At 36.3% G+C, this 10,140-nt stretch overlaps 1 protein-coding gene across 1 annotated transcript; it reads right to left on the bottom strand.

Moving 5' to 3' along the window:
• Window positions 1-6,138: 6,138 nt before the first annotated feature.
• Window positions 6,139-9,548, bottom strand: LOC131154488 (putative pentatricopeptide repeat-containing protein At5g08310, mitochondrial). Its single transcript, XM_058107296.1, has one exon. It carries the CDS (start codon window positions 9,483-9,485, stop codon window positions 6,855-6,857), a length of 2,631 nt encoding a protein of 876 aa, XP_057963279.1. The 5' UTR covers window positions 9,486-9,548; the 3' UTR covers window positions 6,139-6,854.
• Between the last annotated feature and the right edge of the window lie 592 nt (window positions 9,549-10,140).

Raw genomic sequence — 10,140 nt, 5'->3', positions numbered from 1 at the left:
AAAATCAAATATCAACAAATGTAATGAGAGTTTCTAGCAATGTAGAACAATATATAAACACTCACAAGGCTTTAATTTTTCAAGAGAAGGATGGTATATGAGTGTGTGGGGTTTGTATGAAGGAATAGTGCCCTCAACAATTTAGACGAAATTTTGCTAATTAAAATCCCTAATCATATGTTAATTATAACAAAATGAGGGTATATATATAGCCTCTACCAAAAATATGACTGTTGGGACATAGAGGGGATAATTAAATTTTTTTTAATAAGTTTAACCCAAATAACCTCCTTTTAACCTCAGTAAAAACCAAGCAACCAGAGAGGGTCGGTCGACCATCTTGATGGTTTGATCGACCATGGTGCTCAGTTTGGTCGACCAAGGAGAATTTGAACTACGAGTTCAATCGACCATTCATAAGGTGATTTTTGAACCTCCGAGGTTCGGTCGATCGGACTTAGTTCAGTTGACTAAACTTCATTTACTTCGGTTGACCAAGTCATTTTAAACTTGGAGGTTCGGTCGATCAGGGCGTTGGGGTTTCCCACGTGTTGATTCGATCGACCAGAGCATTGCTTTACATTTCTGGTTGGTCGACCGAAGGGTCAAATTGTTAACCCTAGGGACGTTCGGTCGACCGAAGTGCTTAGTGTATTTGAGTTCAGTCGACCAAACATGCCAACCTTGTGCATTTTGACCTTTTGCTTCTTATAAAGTTATCCCTATCACATGATAATCAACACTAAGATTATGGGGGCCATTTTCATGCAATATTGTGGGTCTTATGGTTGATCTAAAGCCTTTGAGCATATACCCTAAAAATCAGGCATCGGTCGACCTTCGGTCGATTAAAGGGTGATCCCTAAGGTCCATCTATGGTCTTTGAGCTTATAGTCCTATATGCATGATATGCAGATTACTACATACCCATTTGAAATTAAATTAAAACAAACCCAATAATATTACAACAAATGATATATATATATATATATATATATATATATATATATATATATATATATATATATATATATATATGCCGAGTCTTCATAATTCTTCAAGTTGCTGCATGCTATCAATGTGATCTAGTTAGTATGATCCTGCACACAAACTTGAAAATTATCAAATATAAAAAGTATTTGTCATTATCAAAACTGGGAATGACCCATAGGGTCAACACATTACATTGTGATAATCAAATAGTTTGCTTGACTCCATAAATCTAAGGCACAATCACACAGACATATGTGTGTGTGTGTGTGTGTGTGTGTATAGAGAGAGATCTTTCAAACATCTTGAAATTCATATTCCACATTATCATCTAATTGAGAACATGTAATTTTTTCGAGCATTATAACCATCATTATTATACGTATGATGATCATCTTATTGAAATTTAAATGTTAGTGTTGCTGAAAGATTTATAAGTCTTCAAAATTAAGATCCTGCACATGGAGAGGTCTATTCTTAAACCTACCTCCTTTTAAGAGTGACCATCGCCGATAATCTACTCATATTGGTGCCTTATTTTTTGTCTCTCCACACATTCAGTCTTAGCTTCCCCTGATAAGTATTATATGCTTCTCTCTCTCTCTCTCTCTCTCTCTCTACCCTTTGCCCTACTTTCGACCAGTTTCCTCCACCCCACGGACCAGTACCCATGGCCCACTCCAAGCCATGAGATACGTCAAAGGGAACAACTGCGCTGATGACCAAGGTAGGCCACCTTAATTAGCCCATCTTGAGAGGCACAATGGGAGGGCCTTCCTCACTAAAGAAACCGCCCCTTTTTTATGAATAGTATGAATGCGGATTCAGGATTAGACTCGGGTAGTTGGCAAAAGTACCTCAACCTCTCATAAGATAAAGAGGGAAATGCCGAGTCCAAATCATCCAAAGGCCACAACCTAGGGCACCTGCCCACTTTCGACCAGCCGCTTGGGGTTGCGTTTGAACCGGCTGGTCCATCTCATACCTCCGAACCATCAACCTCATCCATGTGGAGTAGGGCAGGAAAGTGGAAGAGACTTTTTTGTATATGATAGTCACTTTGAAAGTCTTACCTAAACTCTTTTGACTAAATATGATATAGGCTCTCTATGCAAAGTTTGGGAGAAGAATCATTTAGAAAAGAGGAAATGACAAGAAATGGAAAGGATGGAAAAATAATTGTTTGGTGAAGAGGAAAGGGTAATTAGGATGAATGTATTTGTAAATAAAATTGAAAACTTCTTAAATATTAAGGGCAAAATAGGTATTACAAATTTTGTCACAATGAACTACCAAAAAAAAGGCTTTGTGGTTTTAGGAGTAGTGCATTAACTAGTTATTATCTACCTTTTTAATATGATATGAAAAATTACAAAATAAGCTAATTTTTTTTTTAATTATTTGAAAAACTAAAATTTAAAAAATGAAAAATGAACATTATATTGTTTTCCAATCAAATCTACTATATATATAATGTGTGTAACATGGGCAATTTTTTCACATGTGTTCAGTAAACAACTTCCAAACATCCATTCCATCAAATGAAAGTATGCTTAACCATTGGGAAAATAATCCCAAAAGTTTTCTAGCTCCCAAGTCTTGGTTTTACTCTTTTCTGGTTGAAGAATCATTGCATTGAACAATAGAAGAAAAAAAACCAAAGAAAGTGACTTCCACCAGCCCTTAACCTAAGTCCTAAGGGCCAAGGCAAGTCGTCTGGATTTTATTGGATATAACGTAAGAGAGAGAGATCCCTAGATTATCCACCAGCCCTTAAATAAGTCATAAGAGAGAGAGAGAGAGAGAGAGAGAGAGAGAGAGAGAGAGAGAGAGAGAGAGAGAGAGAGAGAAGCCAACAAAATGCCTATCAATATCCGCCAAAAAACAAGACATCAACTTGAGAACATTAGCTGCACAAGCTGATTTTCCATTGAAAAGATCGTTTCTTTTCTTCCAAAATTTTTAAAGAACAGACTTCAGGCCATTAGTTAGACAGTAACTCTTTTCTTTTAGATCTCTAATGCTTCATCATTTTATCATTACCCAATTACCCAAGAAAGTTCTTGTTGTTTATGATATGACTCTTATACTTCATGGGTTTATAAATGAAGGGTGAAAAATATGGATGTGTTCTTGGTGCAGAGCAGCAGCAGGGACTCGTCAACGAGTGCCTTGTGTACTTTGATATTTCTTTAGTGAAATTCTTGTGTCATTACTTCCGTAGATGTAGGCTTTATCGAATCACGTAAATCTTGTTGTTGTGTTTGTTATTTCTTGTTTACTGGTTGTGATTGATTTGCTTATTGCATTTTTATTCTGTTGAGCATCCTTTATCCGATCATTATTCACAACACTTATCCATATCCTTTAACATTTGACCCCCTTAATGACCAATAAAACAATGCTATCATGTAAACTCTACACCCCAAAAAATAGTCATTTGTAAAAATCAGAGCATTTCAGTTCCAAACGAATAACTTACAAGTCTGATAAAAGGACACTGGCAAAAACATTCCGTCTTAGTCCTGCATGAAAAAATTTCCATGAGGAGGGTTTCACTGGTAAACAAACAAAAGTTCCTCCAAAGAAAATAACCTTCTCCGTAAATGAAAGGAGCTCTCTTGTGAACCACAAAACAAGAGAGCCAATTTTAAGAGAATCCTTGGGCTTTGAATCCACATGCTAAGAGAGAGCTGGGCATAGGGGAACAAATCAAGTTTTCTTCCTAGATTTGGTGCAAATGATACATTACTAAAGCACAAGGGGCACTAATTTTGAGATAAAGAAGACAAATATACTTCATTCAAGGATGGGAATCAATGCTAGACCATTGATAACAAGGGCATGGCAGTTAACTTTCTAGAGCAGTCAACGTTCCACCATGTAAAACCATCAGAATGAATTGCAATCTCAGCAACGCAGTATGCTTGAAATTGGACCAAAATTTTAAATGTGAGACCTTAGCCTTCTTATTAATCCTTTTACTTCTCTGCGTAAAGGATTGTGAATTCTTGTCAAAACATAATGCATTAAGCAATGTTGTTTCTCTAGTCACCAAATTCAAGCATTCGTGGATCCAATCCACTTGTCCTCAATCATAACCTTGAACCCTAATATAAAACCACTGAGCTAAAAGAAATAAAAGAGTAAAGAAAAAAGAATAAAAAAACCTAAACCCTAGTACATTCATACATTAGTCTACTTTTAAGTGTTGTCCAGTATATTTTATTTCTGCTACGTCCCCAAAAGCTCTTGCTCACATCATTTGGATGGGTGAAGAAAATCTGACAGCTTAGATTGTTATTTACAGAAAAATTCACAACTGATGGAGAGGTTTGGCAGATGTCAAAGAAAATAGAATTCAATTGCTGCCATGTAAAAGGTTCTAACACGACACAAAGGAGGAATGAATGGATAAAATTGTAAGTAATCAGGAAAGCACTAAACAGCAATTTAAAGCAGTATCATTGCCACTCTCCACAAATAAGGGAAACTGGTTTAAGGCTTAGTTTAGATGAAAGATTTTGTTTGGAAAAAGAAAATAAGAAGGAAATTCATTGTCCATTTTATTTTGTCTCTATATAAAATATTATTAAAAATTAAAATTAAAAATATGATTAAAATTTTTAAAAAATCAAATATTAATGACGTGTAGTATCAAATTTTTACTCATTGATTTGATATATTATTATTCTTTTTTATTTTCCCTGATAATTAAACATTAAAAAGTGAAATGTTTAGTATTTTCCTTTCCTTAATATTTTGTGAGTTCCAAATGGGCCATAAAAGGAATCATTGACAGAAAATTACGTTTTCCCAATTGCTTGGGATTTTAGATTTAAATTTAACATGTATTTTCCAGCAAAATGATGTAATGTTTGATTTGCAAAATGTCTATTCCTAAAAATAGATTAGTAGGTTAGTTACAATTAATAATAAAATAAATTATGTTATTATAAAACAAATAACAATGTAAAATATTTTCTGAATTTATAATAAGAAATAGATAAAGAAATAACTATTTCCAAATTTGAGGGATATCTATTCCTTTCTTATTACATGTTGAATGAAATAATTATAAATATAAAAGAAATAACTATTCCTTGATTCCCAAAATTTAAATTATATTCTATCTTATTCCAATGTATAACGATTCGGTCGAACCAAACGAGCTTTAAGTGTTAGATGATGGAGCTTTGAGGATCTATTAACTTCCCATTGAATTTCCTACTTTCTACACATCTGCCTAAATTATTTTACATAGATAGTAGATCACGTCCATGAAATCACATTAGGCAAACCTAAATTATTGTCCAAGTATTAGGAAGATTGACTAAGGTTGTGTTTGATTCATGGAATATTCCAAATAATGAAAGGGAAATAAACTATAAATGTTAATCTACAAGAAAGTCACTCACAAAAGTTTGTGTTATCTCATCAATGAAATTTTAAAATAATGATTCCTTTCCCCATCCATGTTATGGACTAAAAAATATTTTTGCATCAGCATCTGCTTTACGATGGAGACACCGTTTCCTTTGAAAGCAACTAAAACCAAATATAACCTAACATTTCTCTAAGGAAATGAACCCCTTGCACAAACAATTCCCAGGCATTTCCTTTGCATTTGGATACTATGAAACCCCTCCGTAATGGCATCCTACTCATTAGTTTTTCTTCTTTTTTCTCTAGTGGGGTGGAGGTGGAGGAGGCCTTGGAGGACTTGCACATCTCTTGCTATCTTGTAAAAGTTCTTTTCATGTGGCTTCTTCTCGGGATACGTCCAATACTTATAACATGTATCCAACCATAATAATTCTACTTCTTTTTATTTTTCCATTGGTATGCAGCCTTATCTTATATTTTTGTAAGAGACCGTTTCCATGCCTTGAACCTGAGACCTTCAGGTCACACGACCACAACCTTATTGTTGCGCCTAAGGTCCCCTTCATGATCTCTTACCATTAGCTACATAAAATTGCAACTAGTTATGAGTCTAAGAAAATTAGCAAAATGGTTGAAAAGCAAAATTCCTTAGCCAGCAATGCTGGGATAACACTGCCTAAAAATAATCAAACCTACTATGATATCAAAGAGAACCATGATTCTTCTGTCAATCAAAAACTGCATGAGTTGCAAGATGTATGCATGTTAAGAATCAAGTCATTATCTCAGCAATAATGAGCCAAGCTAGTGTGTCTGCAGTGGCTCCACCTCTTAAGCCATGTATAATTATGATAGGAACTCCCAATTCCATGGAAAAAATACACCATTCTGATAATTTCTTTGCATGTACCTGCAGCAGCATTCCGCTGGCGCTATTGAATTTGCACTTGTTTTGTGTGCTTTATTTATATCACCACAAAATAAGAAATGATATCTCCAGTGATGACGAAAAACCTTATGTTCACTGCTAAAAATAACATATCAACCTGAGAAAATGAAGAACTCTTCTCCAACGTAAGCTCCCCAATCTCCACTAGACATTTTTCCCCTCAAGCTTGTGCTTGACCACATATCAGCACTCACTTCCCAGTTCAGGAGCAATAATTGTGGGAATGCTACTCTTCACAATTAGACTTAACATTTAGGGAATCCCGCCTCTTAGAAGAAAAGTTCTTTCCTATCAGGTTTGGAATAACTCCCTTTTGTGCCATCCAATTTAATATCTCAAGGTCAGGTGATATGAGATTGCAGCCAATAGATTGTAATGCCCAATGGATAGTAAACAAGAAAGACTCACATACTTCATTTCGCAATTTGATGTAACAAGTCAATCAAACATATTCTTCATCTTGAGTCTACAACAGACAACGCTTTAAGCCAATAAATTATATTCTTTCTTATGGCTGGCCATGTCATCATTAAGATGCAATATTTGAAAGACTAATTGTTGCAATGCTGCCCTCTGCAATAAGTTTTTTAACATTGGAAGTAGTTCTTGCATCTTGGGACATTTTAATTATCGCTTCTCTTAAAAGCATATAGTTCTTATCCAGCGGGCCTGGAATACTTCCCTCCTGAATCATTTCTTTCAATATCTCAAAAGCCGAGGAGGTGTTTAGACTACATAGAAAGGCATTTATTAATCCTACATAGACAAATGTGTCAGGCCTCATTCCCTTTTGTTTCATCTCATGAAAATAAACTAGAGCTGCATCTGGCCTGTCACATTTGCAAAGACCATGAATGAGAGCTATAAAAGCAATTCTGTTTGGAGAACACCCCTTTTCCCCCATTTCATTCCAAAGATTGAGAGCATCATCAGGCCTTCCAGCATTGCATAGCCCATCTATCAAAGTCGTGTAGGTAACTACAGTAGGCACCTTTTCTTCTTCAATCATCCTAGAAAGGCAAAGAATCGCCCTCTCAATATCACCATTTTTGCACCATCCATCAATCAGTAAGTTGTAGGTAATAACCGAGGGCACAACCCTCTTTTTCAGCATCTCATGTAGTAGATCCTGAGCTTCTGACATTCTTTTAGCCTTACAAAGCCCATTTATCAAAATGTTATAAGCAACCACATCGGCACAATAGCCACTAGCAAAAAGGTTTCTGAATAGCTCCAAAGCTCGATCCACTTCTTGGATCTTCAGAAAACCATCAATGACAGCAGAATATCCAATTATATCAGGGAAGAAACCTTCTTGGCCCATTTTAGCAATAAAATTACAAGCTTCCACTACTCTTCCATGTTCACACAACTGTTTAACAAGCAACGTATAATATTTTATCCATGGTTCATGTCCACAAACACGCATCTCCCTCAACAGGTTAAGAGCCCCTTCAACATCCTCTCTTCTACAAAGACACCCAAATATGGAGTTGTGAGTGAATTGTGTAGGTTTGAATCCTGAACTCTTCATTTCTCTCAGAAGCTCAAAACTTTCCTCCAATCTATCACAATTGCACAGCCCGTTAATTAGATTATTATAAAGCAATACATTTAATTTACAGCCAGTTCGAACCATATCTCGGAAGAGGCCTAGGGCCATATCCAACCTACCAGTCTCGCATAAACAATTAATAACAATACTAAAAGAAGTAGTATCTGGATGAGCTACTTCCTTCCCCTTGAAGAGATAGCTGACCTCAACATCACCTTGAAATTTATTTCCCAGTGTTGCCTGAAGCAGATGGTAAGCTTTTTCCCCTGAATCATTGTTGACAAGACAAATCAAAACAGCATTGTATAGCAAAGTCATATCTTCAGCATCTAAACCTTGCCGTCTTTCCTCAAGAAACCGAGTCATTTCTGCTTCAGGAAATGATGATATAAGCTTTGTAAGTATTCCAACATCGGGATGAATCCCAAATTTCTTCATCTCCGAATACAAACACAAGGCCTTCTCCAGCTCTTTATTCTTGCACAGCGCTCCAATAAGCACATCATAGACTGAAACATCAGGAACATAACCCAGTTTTTGCATTTTATCAAACAATTGGAGAGCCTTATCAACCCTCGATCCCTTCACAAACCCATGAATCAAAATAAAAAATGTCTTTTCATTCAGTCTTACATTGTGATCTTCCAAACTTTCAATTAACTCAAATGCTTTATCCACCTCACCCCATTTGCTAAATGAAAGGGCTAAGATCGACAAAACATGGGTATCAACCCAACCCCTCTCAAATATTTGATTGAAAACTTCCAGAGCTTTTCCAAACTTTCCGCCATTGCAATAAGCCCGCAAGACCGGGGTCAGCGTGTACTTATCAAGTTCCCACCCCATTTCACGCATTTCTTTCAATCTTACCTCGATCAAATCAACTTTATTTGACTTAGAAATAGCATCTAAAAGACAATTATAGCTGTAATTATTCGGAAAACAAAGACCCATCTTTTTAACTTCATCAAAGAGCTCAATGGCTTCTTCCACCAACCCCTGACTACCCAAGCACCTCATTAAGAAACCCAAAGCCCCTGGAGTCATCGAGCAGCGAGAATTGACCATATCCGTCGCCAACAATCTCAGTGGAGCATTCTGTCGAACACGAGATAGAATCGCCGCCATGGCATTGTAAGTGTAACAATTGTGCTTGTACCCATATTGATTCGAAGCCCAAGAAAAGAAGACGTGCGCTATTTCCCAACTCTTCAGACCTTTCAACACAGACTCAACGATATTAGGAGTGAGCCTCGTTCCCAAATTCTTCAATTCGAGGTTGTCTGGGGAAAATGTTCGCTTTGTGAATATGGAAATCAGCTCATCAATAATCTTTACAGTATCTGAAGCAACAGGCGGGTTAAAGGAATTGGTGCATAGGGGTCTCAAGTGCTGGAACAGAGAGGCTTCCGAGAGCAAATGAAGAGATGAAACAGCGCAGGTAGGTTGGTGGGCTCGATTGCTTCGACAAAACAATGGGTTCTTGCGAATCTTGGCAGCGCCATTGCTAGGTTCCGAAAGCCTGCGCTGCGGTTTCCGGGTGAAGCAGCGAAGAGATCGAAGATGTGGCTTCCGAAAGTTGCATTCTGCCATATGAGCTTTCATTAATTCTTCCACCGCGGCCAATATGACCAGAGCTCCACATGGTATTGCGAAGTCAGGCCGAAATTTGTCAAGAACAATTTAACGAGTTTTTCCCCGTTTTATTATTAAAAATAAATAAAATATTAAATAATACTCAAATTGGGAAATTTTTTTTCAAAATAATGCTCGCAGCAACTTGATGCTGCAAGATTTAAACTAATGGGCCGTTGGAAAGGAGATGCGTGACACGGAAAGGAGCAGATCTCACAGTTTGGTGCTTCTAGATTTAAAACAAGCAGCCAGCGGGAAGTTAACGCGTGGCCCGGAGGCTTGCAAATCTCGCAGCTCCATGCTACGAGATTTAAACGGAGAAGCTAGCAGGAAGGTGACATGTGGCACAAATCTCGCAGCACCAAGTTATGAGATTTGTCACTAAAAAATTAATTTATGACCAAACGCATATATAATATATATTTTTTATAAAATTAATTAATTGTTTTTGAATGATTTATTTTTAGAACTTACTTTAATTTATTTTATATAACAATATAAATTAAGAAGTGATTTAGAAATTGAAGATATTTTTTAAAGTTAAATTCCAGCTAGTTGATGAGTTCAAAAATAAATTTTATTAAAGTTAAGAAAAACTCAACCCGAATTTTGTCTGTAATAATGA

This window comes from Malania oleifera, chromosome 4 (assembly GCF_029873635.1).
Source record: "Malania oleifera isolate guangnan ecotype guangnan chromosome 4, ASM2987363v1, whole genome shotgun sequence".
In the NCBI taxonomy this organism is placed as follows: Eukaryota; Viridiplantae; Streptophyta; class Magnoliopsida; order Santalales; family Ximeniaceae; genus Malania; species Malania oleifera.
Note: the sequence above shows the minus strand (reverse complement) of the source record. Positions and strands in the feature narration are given on the sequence as shown.

What these genes read in the sequence shown, in the direction of transcription:
- LOC131154488 (XM_058107296.1), bottom strand. Translation starts at nt 9,485, where the DNA reads ATGAAAGCTCATATGGCAGAATGCAACTTTCGGAAGCCACATCTTCGA.